The sequence below is a fragment of the Ovis canadensis genome, chromosome 2 (genome assembly GCF_042477335.2).
Source record: "Ovis canadensis isolate MfBH-ARS-UI-01 breed Bighorn chromosome 2, ARS-UI_OviCan_v2, whole genome shotgun sequence".
NCBI lineage: Eukaryota > Metazoa > Chordata > Mammalia > Artiodactyla > Bovidae > Ovis > Ovis canadensis.
In genome coordinates, this window is record NC_091246.1 from 12719490 (window position 1) to 12742905 (window position 23416).

The 23416-nt window shown below is 37.0% G+C and overlaps 1 protein-coding gene and 1 long non-coding RNA gene across 3 annotated transcripts in view; one reads left to right on the plus strand and one right to left on the minus strand.

The window, feature by feature from the left end:
* Nucleotides 1–19639, plus strand: part of LOC138433229 (uncharacterized) — a 33227-nt gene extending 13588 nt beyond the window's left edge. Inside the window, exons 2-4 of the long non-coding RNA XR_011254212.1 lie at nt 1253–1420; nt 18847–18932; nt 19607–19639. This is a non-coding gene — a long non-coding RNA (uncharacterized lncRNA). The remainder of the gene's footprint in view (nt 1–1252; nt 1421–18846; nt 18933–19606) is intronic.
* The window catches only part of MUSK (muscle associated receptor tyrosine kinase), a 93241-nt gene that overhangs the window by 4012 nt on the left and 65813 nt on the right, over nt 1–23416 (minus strand). Inside the window, exons 8-13 of one of the 2 annotated variants that reach the window (XM_069575456.1) lie at nt 19596–19602; nt 11834–12097; nt 6667–6842; nt 5970–5993; nt 1217–1418; nt 518–709 (exon numbers count right to left, since the gene is read on the minus strand). In XM_069575456.1, the coding sequence (XP_069431557.1) occupies nt 518–709; nt 1217–1418; nt 5970–5993; nt 6667–6842; nt 11834–12097; nt 19596–19602 (865 nt within the window). The remainder of the gene's footprint in view (nt 1–517; nt 710–1216; nt 1419–5969; nt 5994–6666; nt 6843–11833; nt 12098–19595; nt 19603–23416) is intronic. The other variant, XM_069575457.1, reaches the window with a different exon arrangement.

Sequence of the window (23416 nt, forward strand, 5' to 3'; positions counted from 1 at the left end):
ACATACTCCTTTCTTGAGCACATTGGTATCTTTCATTTTTACATTACTTTTTTCCCTTTTCTGTCTTGCCATTCTGTGAACATCTATTTAATATCTACGCATGTCAGGCTCTGAGTTCTTAAACTGAAACATTAGTTCAAAGAAAATTTTAAATGAAGACTATAGCAATTTAAAATGGGAGATTTTAGAAATATTATTAAAAGCAATGCAAGAAATTGATTTAAAATGTCTGACAAAATTCTCTTCTGAAAAATATTCAATTTTGCAAATTGCTTATCATCAGAACACTTTATAAAGATTCTCTCCATAAATACAACCCTATTTTCCAGCAAAGAGGGAAAATTATCAAGACTCAAACTACAGTACCCAAAACAATAAGGTGAATGATGTGAAGATTTAGCTAATTTGATAATAAATATTATGCATAATTACATAGACATCAAGTTTATGGCCTGGTAACTATTCAGACACAAGGTGTTTTAGTGGATAGATTTTTTTCTTAAGTGAGCAACTTTACCTTGCTTGAAAGACCCTTCCAAATGCTCCCTCTCCGATATCTCTCACATATTCAATGTTATTCCTGGGATACTCCAGACTGAGCAATTTGGGATTCAAAAGGAGTGGCATCCTCTGGTACATGGGGTTGGGGTGAAGTCTGTCTAGCAAGAGCTCAGAAGGAAGAGTAGTGAGGGTTACTGCTGCCGATTCTCTGCAGGTAAGACAGATAAGATCAATAATGAGCTGAGGACCAGGTGAGAGCTTTGTACTCAGGTTCAACAGAGACATAGGAGTTTAGGAGGAAACAAAAGAAATTATGCTAAGTTTATGAAAGATCCTTCTGTTTTAGAGCAACAAAGAATTTTGGATTGGAGTCTAAAGATACTTTTTTTTTCTTTAGGAATTTTGTCACCATCCAATCTGGTAGTGGCAGTGGGGCTGAGGGAGCTAATGGGGAGCAGGAACAACCATAGTCTTCCAAATTGTGGTTTAGATTCTATCTTCTGCAAGAAACTAACCTTAGGACAAGGAATCCTATGCAAAAAGTCACTGACATTTTTAAAGATTGTGATGGGGGTGCTTAACTTTAAAACAAGGCAATGGGTGTCATAAAGAGACTGTATATATCCTTCCTCCCATCTCTAGCTTCCTCCCATCTCCAGTGAAATAAATAAAAAATTTTAAAGTGTTAAGTGATTAGCTTAAACTAGAAACTCACCTTTTCTTATTTTTCCATTGTTTTCGTCTTCGGCAGCAATAAAGAGAAGTTATGGTAAGAAGCACAAATATGGCAAAGCTGGACATGATGGAGATGATTACAGTCATAGAGTACGTAGGTGAGACAGAGAAGGAGGGCGAGGAGGAGGAAGGCGCATTTGGAATGTCCACACTTGGCTTTGAGGACGTCATTGGCGGGAATGCTGTAAGTCAACAACAGTGTTTTCATTCATTCTTAAACTTTTAAGAAGCAGCTTTTGTATTCAAGTAATCAGCAAACTAAATTTAAGACCATGTATTTATGTATCAGGTTCTCCCTGGTTTTATATCTATAAAGTACAATTGTAAAAACCCAATGAGGTCCAGTTGTAAGTAAATCCAGCTTATGTGTGTTAGCCACTCAGTCATGGCCAACTCTTTGTGACCCTTCAGACTGTAGCCCACCTGACTCCTCTGTCCTTGGGATTCTCCAGGCAAGAATACTGGAGTGGGTTGCCATTACCTTCTCCAAGGGATCTCCTCAACCTAGGGATCGAACCTGGGTCTCCTGCATTGCAGGCAGATTTTTTTACTGTCTGAGTTATCCAGCTTATAGACTCTTAGAATTTTAAAGATGAGACACAGAAAGAACATGTTTTTTCCAAGACAAATGCAGATCCTGAGTTAGTGTTCTTTACACACATCATGTTGTTTATGACCTGACAACAATCATGGAAATTGTTATTAAATAAAATATTTTTATGAAATTAAAGTTAGGATTGTCTGAAGCTGAGCTTTTATACATGTGTATTGTTGATTTACAAAAACAAATGGAAGAATGTGGAAAATGGAAATAGTAGGACACAATGAGAAAGCTGGTTCATCTAACAATCAAACTCATTTCAAACTCCTTTTAAAAAGGTCAGTGCAATATACAAATAAGGTAAAATCTGTATTACTGCTGGAAACCAAAACTGTGTGTGTTAGTCACTCAGTTGTGTCCAACTCTTTGCGACCCTATGGACTGTACCCAACCCCCTCCCCCCCCCACCCCCCACCACCCAGTCTCCTCTGTCCATGGAATTCTCCAGGCAAGAACACTGGAGTGGGTTGCCATTCCCCTTCTCCAGTGAATCTTCCCCACCTAGGGATTGAACCTGGGTCTCCTGATCATTGCAGGCAAATTCTTTACCATCTGAGCCACTGGGAAAACCCCTGATGTCATACTAAATCTCACTAAATCTCTTTTCTATCTGAGCCACCAGGGAAACCAAAAGGTGTCATACTAAATCTCTCCGTTCATGGGGTGCAAAGTCCATTGTATATCTGTTAAAACCACAGTATCATTAAATGGATTACACTATCATATAAATGGATTTAAAATTATATTTTAAATCTGTTTATTTGATTGAGTAAAGACAACATGGATAGAAAATATTTTAATAATTAAAAAGAATGTCTTAATAGTAAAGAATGAACTTTGTATCCTAAAAAGAGAGATAAACTTTATTTTTAAATATTTATGGGATATCAATAGACATAATCTTTTTTGTCAGGTCATAATTACTAAGATTATGAATCTAAATTTCAAAAGAAGAAATTAGGCAGATCTATTCTTTGATCAAAATACAATCAATAGTAGATTAAATAAAATCCAGTAGGACATTTAAAAAAAGAAAAAAATTGATAACCTTTTAATCAAAGAGTAGAAATTAGCCATAGTTACAGATTACAAAATAACTTCCTAACAGTGTTTATGAGATTTGGCCAAAGATGTGCTCAGTGATAAACTCATAGCATTATCTCCTTCCATCAGATTAAAAGAATGAAAGTGAATGAGCTGAACATCTAATTCAAGACACTGGAAAAGAAACAAAATCGACAGAAAGCAAAGAAAAACAGGTGATAAAGTAACAGCCATGTACAAGCAGAAATTAATAAGTTAGAATACACAACAGAAATGATAGACTTAAAAATAGGTCAGTAGTCTTATAAATATTTATAAAGTAGTCCAATCAGTGGCATTTTAATTTTAAAAGAAAAAGAAAGGCACAAACATACAAAATTAGGAATGATAAAGTCATTTTAACAATAGATTCAAAGATCAATAAATATGAAGTAATATATAACTATGGAGTTACATTTTTAAAATCTTGAGGGAAATGATAGAAACATATTAATTATCAAATTGAAGAATGAAAAAATCTGAAAATAGTCATAACCAGGAAATTTAAGTCATTATAGTATTATGATTATATTCTTTCAGTCTTAGAAGAGATACAGTTTTATAATATGTTCCAGTAAGAGAAAAATCTTTCAGGTTGTTTCAGGAAGTTATAATACTAATATCACAACCTGACAATGTTAGCACTGAAGAAAAGTGCACACATAGATTATAGAACATAGATTTAAAAGATCCTAAATGAAATATTAACAATTAACTGCAATATAGTAAAACACACACACACAGTGATTTCATAGAAGGAGCTATATTAATATAACACATCACAAAGTCAAAGGAAAAATTTCATTGCTGTCAATGCTTGAAGCCATTTGAAATAGGATACTTGTAAAAGCAGAGATGATAAGGGATGCCCATGTATGACTTTTTAGTCTAGTTGTGGACACAGTGATTTCTCCCTGAGCACCAACAGCCAAGTAAGTGGGTTTTAAAGCTTATGGAGACCGAGTTCGGTCACCCCTGTGACTCCAGCAGGCACCTAGAACTAGAGGAAGCTCAGCACAGCAATAAAATAAAATAAATAAAGTATCTGTGCAGGACCAATGATGGCATTTCTCATCAAGCGTCACAGCAGTGATGGAGATTACAAGACTTCCCAGGTTCCTCTGTGATGGTTTGAAAGCTGCTCTGACTTTCTTTGGACTGAGACATTCAAAGATTTAAAAAATCAATCCAAGATGAGTGGGAGTGAAGTGTGAGTGAAAGTCGCTCAGTCGTGTCTGACTCTTTGCAACCCCATGGACTATACAGTCCATGGAATTCTCCAGGCCAAAATACTGGAGTGGGTATCCTTTCCTCCTCCAGGAGATCTTCCCAACCCAGGGATCGAACCCAGGTCTCCCACACTGCAGGCAGATTCTTTGCCAGCTGAGCCACCAGATGAGTGGGAAGGGGGATTTAAATTGGAGAGTGAACCTTTCTGCTGATAAAAAAGCGGAAACAATCATTGAAAGAGAGAGGGGACTATTATTGTTTCTGCATTTCACCAGAGCCATTCATACTATATTTAACATGTGAAGGAATGCAATGAAATTTATGAAATTGGCGGTGTAACCTTATTAGTATATAAAAGGGTAATTTTTTATCAGTACTATCAGAAAATGGAGTTAATTGCATAGTAAGAATAAGCCATGATGATTTAGTAAGATTTCTTTTCAAGATGAAAAATTGGCACAGGTTCAACAAGAATTTTATGCGTTTAATTGTTTATGGGTTTAATTGTTTCTTCTTTCAGGAGAGTTTTACTTTCTCAGTTCTTGTTTATTGTTTCTGATTGATTTGCCCTCATCTTCCCTAGAGCAATATCAAGTATCTCGTTGGGTCCACCTTATCAATTTGTCTCCAGTTTCTTTCCTTTTAATCTTTTTCTTCTCTCATCAATTTTCTCTCTTTATCCTTTGCCTTTGAACATCAGAGGAGTCTTATTCACTCATTCATCCACATATTAAAGGACTTATTAAATGAATATTGATTGTTAAGTGTCAAGGACACTGTGGTGGACATGACGACTCTCTATGTTAAAAGTACTTAGCTGGGAAGCAATTAGAAAACAGATAATTACAATAAAATATAAAGAGTGTTACAAGAGTGGTGAGCACAAGGATGCTTGTGAGAATCCAGGGGTAGCACGAGTCCAGGTTTTGGCATTCTGGCTAGGTTTTCCAGAGTAACTTTTAAGTTAAATATTACGAGTGAGTAGGTGTAACTGGTCAAAGGCATATGTGTGGGTGTGGCAGTGGGGAAGGGGGTAGGGGGAGTCAGGAGAGATAGTATTGCACAAAAAAGGAATAGCATGTGCCAGAGCCTGAATCAAGCAGTCCCCCTGCTTTTCTAAAAGGGTACCTACAAGTTTCATTGTTGAGTTGGGGAAGGTCTATAGATAAGACTGCAGAATTCTTTCCTAGAGATTTTGAGATGACTCCTTTAAAACCATTTGATTTGACCCTGTAAACTATATACTGAAAACTAGCTGTTTTTAAAAAAAAACACCTATCTTCCAAAAGAAGGATCAGTTGTCACAAAGAAAGAGCATGAATTGACTCGATGAAGAGAGACTGTACTTTAAGAGAAACTATACTTCTGTCCTAGACATCATGAAATATGGATGTAAATACACGTGTGTGAATCCAGTTACATACACATAAGGTTTCAAGGGCACAAAACACTTTTTTCCTCTATAAAAAATTATGTGATATAAAAATCATGAATGTGAAATCAAAGGGTGATAATTTAAATTGGCTTATTTTATGGCCATAGAAGGGACTCAATAACTTTGGGATGCTCAATAACTTTGGGATGGAAATAGGATTTATACCATTCACTAAATATGGTGCTCTCCATGGCCTAATTAGGAGCTATAAACTGGGATCTCCAATGATCTGCCTTCATGTTCTACCCTGGATGAGTATAGTGAAAAGCCTTTAAGAGAGAGACTGTGCTTTGTCCTAGACATCATGAAATATGGGTGTAAATACGCATGCATGAATCCAGTTACATACACATAAGGTTCAAGGGCACAGACAAAAATACTTACTTGTTAGGTTTTCTTTTTTATAATCTGAAGGGGAAAGGATAAAAATTTGTTTTAGGAACATCCCGATAGCTCCTATGTTCTGTGAGAGAGTGCTAAGAAATACAAGTTCCCTTTCAGCTTTTTAATATACAACGGGAAAACATTTTTTGCATTCAAATGTGAAAGGATTGCGTCTTTGGAATGAATCCAGCTGTTAGGGCTAACCACACAGTTCCTTACAAATGAAGTTCATTAAAGCAACATGCAGCCATTCAGCTTTGTTTCGTGAGATCAGCATTTTCAAACATGTGGCTTATTTTTGCATGCTGAAAAATCTGCTTCCTTGGCCAAGAAAGAGGACTTTATTTCTTTATTCCACTTCTCTGACAAAATATGAGATGTTTCTTAGCCATTGCTCTGCACATTCCAAAAAATGTTACAAGCTGTCATCAGATCTGCTCATGAAGTAAGGTAAGATCTTCAACAGCTCTGAACAGTACTCTTTAATTTCTTTTAGAACAAATGGAATAAATCCTTATGCTGGTAACTGGTGCCATTAGGATAGCAGTAGGATTCTGTTATTAGGTATGGAAAGAAGGCAGAACTCAAAAAAAATTTAGAAATGCCTAGAAATGATAGGAGATTTAAATTCACACCTTAGTTTCCTCAAAATAGTAAATTTCTCTGAACCTCCAACATCTCAAGAGAACTCTGTTACCTAAGTATGGCAGTCTGGTACAGGCCATTGGGTCCCAGTGCATGCTGGGGAGTTTGTTGCAGTCTGGCATGGAGAACAGAAGCATCCTGGATCTGTAGAGTCCCCTGTGGGTCTTTTCTTCCACCACCAGCCATTCTTTTGCACAGAAGAGCTCCTTTACTGCCAAGCAGTATTCTCTAAAATGATTTAAGGAGAACAAAATTTAATGAATCATAGCACGCTGAAGCCAAATTGGAGCCTAAATCCTGTATTTTCAAAGCATCATTGTAGTACATTGTCTGTTCTTGCAAAAGTGTCCTTGTATAGATCCTTTTGTAAATAACATGAGACTTAATGAAATATATAGTATATTATCCTGTGAGATGAAATACTATCTTGTTTATAAAACATCACTAATGCTACTGGAGGAAAGAACTTTCAAGTTCAAAAGGTAAAAAGATTAGAAATCCCCGGTATGTTTTCTCTCAACTTCATATTAAAATCACTACAAAAGTTCAGAAACAAGTTATACAGAATTTTAAAAGCACACACACTATAGTCATGGATCACTGTCAAGCAGTCTCCAGCCCGAGAGATTTTTCTATAATCTCAGGGCTGATGGGCAGAGCTTGAGGAACACAGTCAGTGTCTCTGTGTGCTTTGTTCTTTGAAACAGAGTAGCATCACCTTCCTGGTTGGTTATAGAAGAGCTTGGGGGTCCATACCCTGCCCTACCCTTGGAGAAGCTGAGGTCCTGCCCCATTGCTGTGTGTGCTTTCATTTGAGAGAGCTAGAGTGACGTCCATGTGAAAATGAAGCTGTAACTGTCGTCTCTGTGTTGTGCTATGAGTGGAGACTCTGAAGAAGGAAATGACTACCCAGTATTCTTGCCTGGAGAATTACATGGACAGAGGAGCCTGGTGGGCTGCAGTCCATGGGATCTCAAAGAGTCAGACATGACTAAGAGACTAACACACACACACATGAGTGAAGAGGCTGAAGAAAGACTAGGTAGACTAGTTGGATTATATAGAATCTTGTGGATTAATATTTGTTCAAGTTTATCTTATAGAAAATAAGATAGACTATACAGGAGCAACCAGGTTAGTTCCAAATTAAGATATTTGGGATGCATAATAAGAGGATATTAAAGATAAAAGAAATTAAGGATAATAGCAGTGTTATTCATTCAATATTTGAAGTATAGAGTAGGAGTGTGTGTCCATACATGTGTGTGTGTACCTACATACACGTATGTGTTTTTTTTGTTTTTTTTTAAATTTTTTATTTTTTTTAATTTTAAAATCTTTAATTCTTACATGCGTGTTTTTTAATACTCAGGCCTACACTCGCACTTTTCCAGGCAACCACTTACCAATATGGACCAAATGAACATATGTAAAATGACTGGGCTGTGTTTACAGATGTGATGGGATACAGTGAGGGTCATGAGTATAACAATGAGATGTAGATTCTTAGTATGTCTGCAAGGGAAGGGGAAGCAATGGGGCTTTCAGTCTCCTGAGAAGCTGAAGAACTGTAGAAACCTTGCTTGGCTTGCTTCTAACTATGCTTGGTTCCATCCTTGAGTCACGTAAGCGCATCTTTTTGTGTTCAGATGTTATGATTAAACTGTGCAAAAGCAACATGGGACATATGAGAAAACTAGCCCCACATTATGTGGAGAAAGCAAATACCTGGGCAAGTTGTTGTTTATTTTAAGTTAAAAACACACTAGAGAATTAAAAAAATGTTTTTTTGTTTTCATTGACATGAAGGCTTTCACTGAAGCATGGCCTTTACAGAAGAGTTTTTCACAGGGGAAAAAAATCAAAATGAAGAGGAAAGTAGACTGAAAACTGGGTTAAGTTAAATATGGCAGTGACTGAAGAAAATAAAGACTACAAAAAAGTGACAACTTTGTTTCGCTGAAACGTGAAATCTCCATTGGAAAAGAAATGAGTTGGCAAGATATTGAACAAATGATAGAGGAAAACTTCAGAAATTCTAACTGAATGCAGAAAAAAAGAATGAAAGATAAAAATGGTGGGGAAAGCGATAAGGAGAGCAAGAATCAAGCACAAAATTCAAAGTACAAATTGACGATGTATCCCAACAAAAAACTAGAGCACATAAAAAAGAAAAATGTTCAGAGATACACTATAAGAAAACATTCTTAAAAAGGATATAAATCTGATAAGGAAAATATATTAACCATTATTTTTATATTACTTGTAGGAAAGAAATCTACCCCCAGGTGAGTTTTACAAGTATTTTGAATCTCAAGAATGAAAGAAATAATCTTGCTACTATCTGGCAAGAGAAAAATATTCCCCACAAAGGAACAAAATTCAGGATTGCTTATGTCGTCTTCATTATAGCACAGCCCGCACAACTGGTCAGTATGCAGGAATGTTAAGGGAAACTGAAGGTAGCACAGACTTAAGTACCAGCCAAACACACACGTATGTAAGATTATAAAAAATAACTTTTCACAATAATAATGTGTAACACCTCTATTCTAGCTGAACAAGAGGTGAATCAAAGTTGGGAACTTAACAACAACAGGATTTTTCTATGGAACAAATGACTGAGATCAGGGATAAATAACACAGAGAACTCTTCCAGGTACTTGCTGTATACATGACTATGCAATTATGTAAAGGCTAAGAATATCCCCAAAATGCAAATACAACATAATTGACTAACACTAACCTGGTTTATAATTCCACAAAAAGTTTCAAAAAGCAAGTGCGGAGGATTCAGAACCGTTGCCCTAACTAATTAGGACTACCCATGGCACTCCGTTTTCAAGTTTACCTTTGGCACTTCCTAAATATAACTTCTGGCACTTCTGGTGCACTTCTCCCCTTTCCTGTGACACTTAATACCTTCTAAGGTAATATATACATTGTCTATTTATCACATATCTTGCTCTCTGACTTCTGTTGCTGCAATAGACAGCCCATGGACAAATGCCCTAGAATAGTGCTTAGAGCCCAGTAGGAGCTCAATAAATGTTTACTGAATAAATGAAATTCCTTATCATCCATTGAAAGAGGCTCAAATGATCAAGTTATTGTTTATGATTAGAAAACCATGATGAATAGTGTGTGTTTAAAAGTCTTACACATAAGTAGCAGTAAAATATAATGTGGTTGGAGACTTCTGAACCACCTTGAAATATCAAGGCAAACAGAAACTATTATAAAAGATATAATTCAAGTGCAAGGAGACAAAATGAGAATATCTGAAGAGCAAACTTACTAGTTTTTTACAGTGAGCCCAATTTTAATCCTAATGTTATTGGTACAAAAAGCAGAAGTTACCAGGACTGCAGGAAAATTTTCTTAGAATTAAACAGTTATTGTGGAAGGGTTTATTGCATTGAATCAAACAGGCAAAACTCATTTAACAGCAGAAAGGATCGGACAACTTAATTACTCATGACACTAACACCTATATAATCTATATGAATTTTGTACCTTAAAAGCAGAGACCAAGCCTCTTTAAATGTCTAATTTTTAAACAATTATTAATTATATTTGAGAGAAAAAACAATAACATGTGAAAATTTCTAGACTTATTTTTTGACCCCAATATTAATAAATTGTTTATAAGGATTAAAAAATTGAAACAAGTTTCAGATTAAAAATACTTGTTTAAATAGCAACTGGAATTAGGAAAAAACGTTTAATGGCTCACAGATTTAAGAGATAATTATGCTATTCTAATAAATTTGACATCTCAATGAAAGAGATTTTTTTTCTGAAAAAGAACAAATTTTTTTTTCTAAAAAAAATGTAAGTTATATTCAATCCTGAGAAAGGACATCTGTGGCCTAAGCATGTAAACTGGTCTAGGGCGTAAATGTTGGAAAGTTACTCAATAAATTTATTTTGTTCTAGCGTACGAAGGACACTTCAATTTAATTCTGGTTGTTCCCCAAGAGATATCTAGATGTCATATCTGATGAAAACATACTCTTAACTGAAGAAATAACAAATTGTATTAGTCTTAAAATGTCTCCAAACCTTCAAAATCCGCAGTAAGTTGAAGAATGGAGCACTGTGTTTTAATAACCTCTCCATAGTCCTTGTATGCTTAATAGAGTACTTAAAAACTATTTCAGTATTTAGATAGTTACTGGTTTCATTGAAACAGATGGAAATATTCTATGTTGATAGTCTTCCTGTTTCCTTGACAAGTGAACAACATCTATCCAGTTTCTAATATATGCCATGGATGCAGTTTATCTTTAAATCTTGTCAACTCTATCTTGCGAATGAGGAAACTGAATTTAGCCCAGATGATATACATCTAGAAAATAGTACAAACGCTATTTGAACTTTGTTCTAGTTAGCTCAAAATTCATATAGATTCCTATCTTTGCTATATAAAATGTAAATAGAGGCAAAGATAGTTCTGTTGAATTTGAATTTATAAATTTCAATGCTTAAAGGGTATGGGGGATTTAAAGAAATAAAATGCTTATAACTACTTCCACCCCTCCCATGAGATAAGAGTGTCAGTACTTAAATTAGAATATTAGGTGGAATGTATCTTGATATTCTGAAATGCTCACCAAGATCTCATGTTTATTGACAAATAATATTGAAACACTTTATAGTCTTTATTTTCTCTATCTTGGTTTACCAATGAAATCCATGTTAGTTTGGGATTTTGGTTTTTACTTCCTAGAAAGTAGGGATATCTATGAATATGAAAATGATGTAAACAATAACAAATATCATAGAATATTATACCTTTTATGATATTTTCTAGCTCAGTGTTAAAGCATTAGTTGCTCAGTTGTGTCTGACTCTTTGTAACCCCATGGACTGTAGCCCGCCAAGCTCCTATGTCCATGGAATTCTCCAGGCAAGAATACTGGAGTGGGTTGCCATTCCCTTCTCCAGGGGATCTTCCTGACCCAGGGATCAAACCTAGGTCTCCTGCATTGCAGGTGGATTCTTTACCATCTGAGTCACCAGGGAAGTCCCATGTATAATAATGTATCATCCATCAGGGATTTACAGGGTAAGAATTTTGTCCAATTAATTACCTTGTAGTCTGGACAAAAGCCAGTTTTTGCCTTTACTTCTGTACATTACAACTTCCTCTTTTGAAAACTTTCCCTGTTTGCAGACAAACAGAATTTCCCCATTTATTTATTTGTTAATTTTACCTGCAAATGGGTATAGGAGTAGGTACCACCCCAGGGTTGCATTCTTGGAAGATGTGGTTACACAGCAAAGCTTCAGCAGCTGGCCGGCAGAATGGGCTCACTGCTTTCAGTTCATTCCAGGCAGTATGAACCAGTAGTTCTTGGGCCTCCTCAGGGTCTGCGTAGGAGTTGTTGAAGAAAACAAGAGCGTCTTTTGCCAGGACAGCATTGCACACCTCCCCTCTGTACTGGGCGCAGTAGCCTTTGTTATCTTTCTGTGGCTTGCTGAAAGAAGCAGTGAACAACATTCCGGATCACATGCTGTTTCTGAGCATTCAATCTGCCTTTTTGTTTATTTTCCATTTCCACATCTGCATCACAGAAATAGAAGATGTACTGGCAAATTGGTTGAAATGTTCCATCTGAATATTGTCATTTCCAGCAGCAATTATATTACCTCTGGCTACTCCAGAGGTTATGATGAAGAACCAAATTGATAACCATGTGGAAAGCTTTGGAAACTCTCAAGGCCAGAATGTGTGGGAGTATTTTTTATTATTTCCATCATAAATAAAATGACTCCACATTTCTTACAGATAAGCTGACATAGCAACAAATACATCTACAAAACACATCCATCATGATGATTAATAAGTGACTGTGTGTAGTAATTGGTCTGATCCCAAAACTTGCAGCTTTATGAACATGAAAAGTGAAGAGTGAAAGTCACTCAGTTGTGTCTGACTCTTTGCGGCCCCATGGACTGTACCCTGCCACACTCCTCTGTCCATGGGATTCTCCAGGCAAAAATACTGGAGAAGGTTGTCATTCCCTTCTCCAGGGGATCTTCCCAACCCAGGGTTCGAACCCAGATCTCCTGCATTGCAGGCAGAGTCTTTACCAACTGAGCCTCTAGGGAAGCAAAGCGATAGTTGCTCAGTCATGTTTGACTCTTTGTGACCCCCTGGACTCTAGTCCTCCAGGCTCCTCTGTCCATTGAATTCTCCCTTAGTTTATTTAAATGTTATGATAGGTAAGCATTTTAATTTTGTGGCACACATCTTCAGTATTCAGATCCTACCACCCACACATCTTCCAAACATTCCATTAAAGAATAAGAAGAAAGGCACACAGGGAGGAGAAAGCACTAGACTCTCAGATAAGAGTCTCTATGACTCTCAGAGGAGCTAAGTAGCATCTTCAATTTTGCCATTTTCTCACCAAATGTCTTAGGGAAAGTCATCTGGTCACTTAAGATGCCATATTCTGTACAGTGATGTAAATAATTATCCTGAACCCAGGTTATTGTGTATTTATTCATGGGTAATAAAAGTACTGGCATAAAAATAAGATTAAAAACTTATCTGTTATAATGATTGAAGAGGACACTAAGGAAAATGAAAATACTGCTGATGCTTTCTCCACATATCCACTCTTCCCTTAATGCAGTGCTGAGAATTATAGCTCCTATACATCCTTATGGAGGACAGTGAAGAGGAACGAAAAAGCCTCTTGATGAAAGTGAAAGAGGAAAGTGAAAAATTTGGCTTAAAACTCAACATTCAGAAAACAAAGATCTTGGCATCCGATCCCATCACTTCATTGAAAATAGATGGGGAAACAGTAGAAACAGTGTCAGACTTTATTTTGGGGGGCTCCAAAATCACTGCAGATGGGTACTGCAGCCATGAAATTAAAAGACGCTTACTCCTTGGAAGAAAAGTTATGACCAGCCTAGATAGCATATTCAAAAGCAGAGACATTACTTTGCCAACTAAGGTCCGTCTAGTCAAGGCTATGGTTTTTCCAGTGGTCATGTATGCATGTGAGAGTTGGACTGTGAAGAAAGCTGAGCGCCGAAGAATTGATGCTTTTGAACTGTGGTGTTGGAGAAGACTCTTGAGAGTCCCTTGGATTGCAAGGAGATCCACCCAGTCCATTCTTAAGGAGATCAGCCCTGGGATTTCTTTGGAAGGAATGATGCTAATGCTGAAACTCCAGTACTTTGGCCACCTCATGCAAACAGTTGACTCATTGGAAAAGACTCTGATGGTGGGAGGGATTGAGGGCAGGAGGAGAAGGGGACAACAGAGGATGAGATGGCTGGATGGCATCACGGACTCGATGGACGTGAATCTGAGTGAACTCCGGGAGTTGGTGATGGACAGGGAGGCCTGGCGTGCTGCGATTCATGGGGTCGCAAAGAGTCAGACACGACTGAGCAACTGAACTGATACTCACTTGACAAATATTTATTGAGCACTTATTACGTGCAGGCACTGTAATGGGCTCAACATGTCTTTATGCCTTCCATCAGATGTGTTGTTAACAGTGATGCGAATTCAAGTTGCTTTCTCATTTAGATTTGTACATCTGTTGGAATTTAGCATTTCATTATCTTTATATAAAGGATTTCAAGAAAAGAAAATTAAACAACTGAAATTTATTTAATTGAAGTGTTTTAACTGCTAACAGATCTCATCTGAATTTGAAAAATTGATTCGAAATTATCATCGACTTGTCTTTGAAGCAAATCTATTAAATGATACAACTCATTCAGGTAAAGCAATGAACTTCCATGAAATATTATATTTTAAAATAATGTTTTCTAATATAGAATCATTTTCTAATTCATATTAGCATTTTACTAATTAGTTAACATGAATTTTATTGTATTACTTGTAGTTTATTGGGGGTTTTAAAAATGAAGGTTTTGAATAAGGGAACACAAAACTCCCAAGAAAACCTGGGCCCTATAAGGTTGAGGAAACACCAGAAATAGCTCATGACTCAACTTCTGAGAAACCCAAGGTAAGGGTTTCCTAAGGAAACCTAAGAAAGTTCGAGAGAAGCAAGCATACTGTGCTTTAAGAAACTGAATAATAATACCTAATAACTGGAAGTAACTCAAACTGTTTTACAAAATGTCATACATATTGATAATCCTTCCTTAAAAAGAGAGGAAGGGTGACTATTTTCACTTAAAAAAATGTATCATGTAAAAGTTAAATATTTATTTCTCCTGGTCTGTCTGAGTTGAGAATTAATCATCTGTGTTTCATTGTCATATGAGAACTATTGAATAACACTTCTTTATTTTTTCATTAATATTTTTAAATGAAAAGTTCATGATTTTGTTCTTTAATTACATAAGCAAAACCATTTTTTTTGAAAAAAACATTGGAAACTAAGAAAAATTACACAAAGGAAAAGTTAATGAAAGTAGCCTTAGAGATAAGGGTTATTAATAATGAATTAACCAATTCTTTTCTCTAAATTTCTGCTGCTTTTCTTTTAAAAAGCCCTAGAAAAATCTTTAGAACAACCTCAGTGTGAATTAATAACACTGAGTCCTCATTGATTTTTGAGCACTAGCTACAAAATGCAAAAGAAAAAAAAAAAAGGCAGAATAGGCATTTAATAGAAGGGAGAAGATCTTGGTTTTAATTTTGGTTTGTCTTCATACCAGCTTGACAATAACCAGCCTGTGAAAACCGTTTGCATCCTGGGAAAAACCATACAAAGTGTATTTTCTTGCTAATTTTCTGTGTCTTGCTGATGTTTTGTGAGCATTAAAGACAGCTTTCATAGATTATCATTGCTTTATTAGCCCACAAGACAAGGGATATTTAGCATCAAGTATATATGTGTGTGTGTGTGTGTGTGTGTGTGTGTATACTATGTAATATATCTCCCTTATTTTGGCAACTTATAAACCTCAAATTTTATGTGATGATCAAATTTCTGAGGCCAGATATGGAAGCCAATTGGGCCATTGTTTTCCCCTCAACCTCCTAACCTTATCACTTAAATTTTTCTTTTAAGGAGCTCACAGCAAAACCTAGGGAAAAAGATGAATGCAAAAAATTTCCATTGGTGCCTTCTGCCTTTTGCAAGTGATGAGTCCCTTTTCTGTCCAGCTGAAGTCATGTTTCTCCACATGTAGCTCTTGAGACTGCAGATGGAGCGACAGCAGAGACAGCTGGTCCTGTTGCCCATTCAGCAATGGGACAGAGGTTGCAGGGATCTGTTCACAGAGTGCTGGTCATTTCGGAATAATCTGCCAAACTTCCTCCAAAAATTCTAGTTAATATGGCACTTGCAGTCAGTCCCTCTCTCGCCTCCTGACAAACTAAACCTGACTGACCTCTCTTTCTGTATAGTTTCTTTTTTGGAGTCAGCAACTGATGTTTGATCCCAGCCTTTCTAGTTTCTCTTGTAACAGGCAACTCTCCTTGAGCAAATGAAATATTTGAAGGATTCTTACTGCATTTTTGCTTTTATTTTCTCTCTGCTTTAGCATGTGTGACTCCCTATCAGTAGAATACAGTTGACCCTTGAGCAATACAGGTTTGAATTACTTGGATCCACTTATACACAGTTCTTTTCAATAAATACAACAGTCCTATACCATCCTGTGCGTGGTTAGTTGAATCCAAGGATGCAAAATGTGGATATGGAGGAACCACATAGACATAGGGTAGGCTATAAGATACTGATTGGTACCCCTAACCACTGACTTGTTCAAGGGTCCACTGTTTTAAAATGTGATGTTCCAGTTTCTATGAGAGAGACATCTGCTCCCATTGAATACATTATCCAATGGCACATTCAGATGACCAGCCATGCCATGGTTGGTGGGGACAACCCCACTACCTCAGTGGAAATGCCACACCTTCTTTTCCTGCCTTCCCATGTGAGAACTGTACCTCTCCTTCGATGGTGACATACCTTTGTTATATAGCAACTGCCCAGCCTCTCATTGTACTTATGCGATGGTCAAGGCTCTACGTCACCCTCAGTCTCTAAAGCAAACTGGCATTGTTTTTATCCTTTCATGTCTAATGTCTCTGTGTATGATTGTGTGGCTCAGAGGTAAAGAATCTGCCTGCAATGCAGGAGGTGCAGGAGATGCAAATTGGGTCCCTGGGTCAGGAAGATCCCTTGGAAGAGTGCATGACAACCCACTCCAGTATTCTTGCCTGGAGAACACCATGGATAGAGGAGCCTGGCATGCTACAGTCCATAGCGTGGTGAAGAGTTGGATGCTTAGCACACATGTACGCACATTCTCTAAGATAGGGGTCAGCAAATAGAACCCACAGGTCAAACTTGGCGCTCTGCCCCTTTTTATATCACCTGTGAGTTAAAAATGGTATTTATATTTTTGAATGGTTGAAGAAATCAAAAGAAGTGGAAATTATATGAAATTCAAATTTCAGTATCCAGAAGTTATGTTTTATTGGAACACAGCCCAGTTCATCCATTTCCAATTATCTTTGGTTGCTTTTGTGCTGCCATAGCAGAGCTGAGTAGTTGCAACAGTAACTGTATGGCCCACAAATCCCTATACTTACTGTCTTGTCCTTTGCAGAAAACCAAAGTTCCTTGTGTTATCACAAGTGAAAAATGGTATGGGAGTTTCTGTAGTTAGCATTTATTTGACTATAACCAGTTAAAATTTTTCATTTGCATTTAGTTCTATGTGAATGATTTCTGTCCTTGAGCGCTTAGGGTTTGTGCATGCTTCCATTATTATGTGGTTCTGTAATTTGTATAGGTGTGTGTGTGTATGTGTGCATGCGTGCTTAATCGCTCAGTCATGTCCAACTCTTTGCAACCCTTTGATTGTAGCCCACCTGGGTCTTCTGTCCATGTGATTTTCTGGGCAAGAGTACTAGAGTGGGTTGCCATTTCCTTCCCCAGAGGATCTTCCAGACCCAGTGTGTGTATGTATATGTCTCCTAGTAAAATGTCAATTCCTTGGGTGCAGAGAATACATAAAATTTCTTTTGTTTCTCCACTTTCCAATATAGCGCCAGAATTAGAGTTAGTGTTTTGTTTTGTTTTGGTTTTAACGGCGTAATCGTATTTCTTTATATTTGGCTGCATCAGGTGTTCGTTGTGGCGTGCGGGATCTCCATTGCATCATGTGCAATCTTTCACTGCAGTGCATGAAACTCTCTAGTTGTGTCACGTGGGTTCCAGAGCACATGGGCTCAGTAGTTGCAGCATGTGGGTTGAATTGCTCTGTGGCACGTAGGATCTTAGTTCTCCATCCAGAAATCAAACCTGCGTCCCCTGCATTGCAAGGTGGATTTTTAACCACTGGACCCCCAGGGAAGTTTCCTAGAGTGAGTGGCTTAAAGATGCATAGAGAAGACAGGCGTGCTAAAGGGATGAATGAGTGAAAGATGCCATCTCTTCTACCGGTGACCTGCATTTCAATTTATGTTTTTCCATGTATATGCCACATATCTCTTCAGTAACTATTCAGCTTCTCTATTGTATCCTTCAGGTCAGTATGCTGTCTCTTAGAACTGTGATAGCCACCTAATTCTCAAATAGGTGAAGCCACCTAATTCTCAAATACCTGATAATTTTACTTATCAGGTAAATAAATACATCAAAGCTATATGAATTGGAAGAAAGATTGAGAACACACTAAATTTTCTTAGGCTATGAATTATTATTTATGCTATGAATGATTTCATTCCATGGAATTACAATCAATGGCTTGAGTTGTAGGTCCTGTCTAATGTGTTAAATGGGTTAGCATTATAGTTATGAATCTGTGTTTTTGACTCTGACTATCTACTTTGGCCACCTCATGTGAAGAGTTGACTCATTGGAAAAGACTCTGGTGCTGGGAGGGATTGAGGGCAGGAGGAGAAGGGGACGACCGAGGATGAGATGGCTGGATGACATCACAAACTCAATGAACGTGAGTCTGAGTGAACTCTGGGAGTGGGTGATGGACAGGGAGGCCTGGCGTGCTGTGATTCATGGGGTCGCAAAGAGTAGGACACGACTGAGTGACTGAACTGATCTGAGCTCAGATTGAGGTTTTGTAGTTAGCTATGTGGTCTGGACAGCTCTTTGTGCCTCAGGTGCCTCATATAAAGAAAGAGCGATGGTAGTTCTTGTCCCATAAAGTTGCTGAAATATGAATATGAGAAAAGTGGTGTTTAAAATGTCTGCAGAACTTAACTATTATTATTATTTTAATTAACCATTTTGATGGGGGCTTCCAGGTTGCACGATGGTAAAGAATCCACCTGCCAATGCAGGAGACTCAAGAGACACAGGTTCCATCCCTGGACTGGGAAGATCCACTGAGGTAGGAGATGGCAATTTGCTCCAGTATTCTTTCCTGAAAAATTCCATGGACAGAGGAGCCTTGTGGGCTACCATCCATGGAGTAGAGTACAATCCGAAGAGTAGGACATCACTGAGCAATTGAGTACACACTACTATTCTGAATCTTGATTTCATAATTTGTAAAATTAGGTTTAAATAGATACCACACATCATAGAATTTTTATGAAAGTCAATTTAAATAAAACATTGTAAATTTCAGAATGTTATAAGGTGTTACTTTCTTATATGCAAGATAAAGCTATGAGGGAGCATTTGGGAGTCAATGCTGTTTCTCTTTTCCAAGCCTATGATTTACTTGATGTATGAGTCACTTATAGTCTCCAATTCCAAGTAACTCTCTTAATTTCTTTTCCATACAGTAAGGATAATAATAGTACCTATTTCATAGGGATGTCCCAAGGATAATTTTTTTTAATGTATGTAGAACTCTTAGCATAGTGCCTGATATGTAGTAAGTACTCAATAGATAATACCTATCGTCATCATCACCTTTTTGTGAAAGTATTTAAAGGATTAGAAATTAGAGAGTTTCTGAAAGATTATAGTGCTCAACAAATAATAGATAATAAATGGCATGTCAAACAAAGCAAAACAAAACATTGGTGTAATAACAATACCTTACCTCCATTCTAGTACCAGGAAAGGAAGTTTCCACAGGAAATCAAAGTAAAGGAGAAAAGAAACAAAGGTTAGTACATTTTCATCTCAAGGCTTGTAAGAGATAATTTTGATACCTCTAAGTTTCTGAAAAGTTATCTGCATCTGCCAGGAGGCCAGATCCTACATTAGCAGGCATATTTGGAGAAGGAAAATAAGAAAATATTAAATGTCTTTAGGAACTGAATTCTTTTTAAGATGAGTCAACCATGGCATCATTAGCCTAGGCAGGATCATAGTCCAATTTTCCCTCTGTTTGCCACCCAGGGACTTTTCAACAAGAAAGCAAGGAGTGGAGGGCTGAACAGGAAAAGGAAAGAGGGGATGGGCGGTGGAGCCGTTATTTTCACAGACCCACTGGCCTCACGTGGTCATACAGGGTCTCACACTCAGAAGGGCTCCATGCTTAGTTTAGTGTTCTGCTGTGATCATCTTGAAACACTTAATAATTTTCCAACAAGGGGCCCCACATTTTCTGGGTAGAACAGATGGAAGAAACATGAGGAAATTCTTAAAGAGAAAATGGTATATAATTCAGAATGGGTAAAGACAGAATCTAATAGCAGCTGGACAAGGAAACTTGCTGAAACATGAAAAGACCAAGGTTCTGAATATGAAAAAGCCCTCAATTTAAGAAGAGAGGATTCTATACCATGGAGATGAACCAACACCAAAGGGAACCCAGCCATGGAAGCTGGGAAGAGATATCAAACTTACATAGGCTTCTGTTTCAATGGCAAGTGAGAGGACAAAAAAATCAAAGTTGTTTAAAGATGCTCAGTCTTTTCAAGAATATTAAGAGAATCAAAGGATGATTCACGAGACCTCCACGTGTTTTATACAGAAATTTCTCCAGTCACATTTTCTTTGGTCAGGGGCGGGGGGAATGGGGAGCAGGAAAGGGCTTCAAGAACCTTGCAATTATAAGCAAGTGCTTTTATCTCAAAACTAGTTATTTTTATGATTCTAAAAATTTCCAACAGTCATCAATATTTGTAGTATCCTTTCAATTATCTGGAAAAGCCAATAAAACTTTGGCTGTCTTCTCAAACATACAGCCAATCTAATATGAAAAAGCTGCGTGATTATAAAAAGAATGCTTATCTCTTGGTACTAGCTGTGGGACAGCTGGTAGCAATTTAGTGCAGCTACTGGCTGTTATTCATTTATTCTTTTCTCTTTTATTAAAAACAAAAGCAAACACCTTTAATCAGTTGGAAACCAGATGAAACCACCATGAAATGCTGAGGGATGGGGTCTGTTTTTTTGATAAGAACACTCTCTGCCTATGGTGGGTGGAGCACTGGGGGGGGAGAGGGAGTTGTGTGCTCCTGCTACGTTACCCCAGGTCTCACAATTGTGGAGAACATTGCAAGGGACCCAACAGTGTGACTATGAGACATGACAGAGAATGTGAAACATGGTGGTGTATTCAATTAGCTATGGTTATTATGAAACAGAGTCCAAAGTTATATTTTCTCTGCAATAATGTGAAATATCAGCTCAAAATATAGAAAATAAAAATATGAAATGAATGTATAAAATGTCATCTATATACATACATATATAATGGAATAATACTCAGCCATAAAAAAGACTGTAACAATGCCATTTTGCAGCAACATGGATGAACCTAGAGATTATCATGTTAACTGAATTAAGTCAGATTAAGACAAATATCATATGATACTTATATGTGGAATATAAACTCTGATACAAATGAACTTATTTACAGAACAGAAATAGAATCTTTTGCATGTGGTTATCTTGTCTCCCAATACCATTCATGGAAAAGACTATCTTTTCCCCATTGTCTATTCTTGGGTTTTTTGTCATAAATTAATGGACAAATATATGTGCCAACTCACATATATGTGTGAGTTTATTTCTGGGATCTTGATTCATTTCCATTTGCCTAGGTGTCTGTTTTTATGCCAGTTCTATACTGTTTTGGAAACTATAGTTTTGTAATATAGTTTGAAACCAGGAAGTGTGTTGCCTTCCGTTTATTCTTCTTTCTTACAATTACTTAACTATTGGGGATCTTTTTTGATTCCATACAATTTTAGAATTGTTTGTTCTATTTTTGTGAAAAATGTCATAGGAATTTTAATAGGAGTACATGAAATCTGAGTGAACTCCAGGAGTTGGTGATGGACAGGGAGGCCTGGCGTGCTGCGATTCATGGGGTTGCAAAGAGTCGGATACGACTGAGCGACTGAACTGAATTGATATGAAATCCACAGATAGCTTTGGGTGGTGTAGACATTTTAACAATATTAATTCTTCTGATCTATGGACACAGAATGTTATGTTAAGTCACTTTGGTTGTGTCCAACTCTTTACGACCCCATGGACTATAACTTGTCAGGCTCCTTTGTCCTTGGGATTCTCCAGGCAAGAATACTGGAGTGAGTTGCCATTTTCCTCCTCAAGGGGAATACAGGATATCTTCGATTTATTTGTATATTTAATTTCTGTCATCAGTGCCTTGTAATTTTCAGTGTACAGATCTTTCTCTTCCTAAGTTAAACTTATTACTAAGTACTTTTTTTTTGTTTTGGTGCTATTGTAAATGGGATAGTTTTCTTTATTTCTTCTTCAGATATTAGTGTATAAAAAAACAACTGATTTCCATATGTTGATTTTATATGTAGAACTTACTTAATTCATTGATTAGTTCTAACAGATTTTGGTGGAGTTTTTAGGATTTTCTATGTATAAGACTGGGTCCTCTGCAAACAGGGACAATTTTACTTCTTCCCTTCCAATTTGGATGCCTTTTATTTCTTTTAATTGCCTGATTGCTTGGGCTAGGACTTCTAATACGATGTTGAATACAAATGGTGAGAATGGGCACTCCTGTCATGTTCCTGATCTTAGAGGAAAAGTGTGTAATATTTTGCTATTGAGTATGATATTGGCTGTGGGTTTGTTATATATGGCACTTACTGGGTTGGAGTGCATTCCTTATATCCAATTTGCTGAGAGTTCTTATTTTTAATGTATGTTGAATTTTGTTAAAAGCTTTTTCTGCATCTACTGAGAGGATCATATTTTTATCCTTAAAAATATGGATATATGTACATATATATGTACATACATATATATATAATGAAATAATAGCCATAAGAAAGACTGAAATAGTGCCATTTTGAAGCAACATGGATGAACCTAGAGATTATCACACTAACTGAATTAAGTCAGATAAAGACAGATATTAACTGATTTGTGTATGTTGAACCATTCTTGCATCCCAGAGATAAATCCCACTTGATCATGAAGCATGATTCTGTTAATGTGCTGTTGAATTTGGTTTGCTAGGATTTTATTGAGAATTTTTGCAACTGTATCCATCAGGGATATTGATCTTTGGTTTTCTTGTATTGCCCTTCTCTGGCATTGGTATCAGGGTAATAAAGACTGCTGTTAAGGCTTCTTTAAATGTTTGATAGAATTAATACCTGTGTCTATTTTGATGGCCTTTGGCTCTTCCAGGACTATGCTCATTACAGGGATCATGGGCTGTCTTGCTGGTCTCTGTCACAGGGCTGAGGGTTCTGAGGACAAAGCGCAGACATCTTGCCAATAACATGGCATCCTGGTGAGTTTAAATGGCAACTTGAGCCTTTTGAGGTTGTGACTGAAGGGGAAATGGAACTTCCTGGTTCATAGGGAGAGGATCCAAAAGTTCTTCTGGCTCCTTTTGATGACTAGCAGCAAATGTAAATGAGTCAGAAAAAGTATATCAAGTTTCCCAAATAATGCATATGAATCTGGGCATAT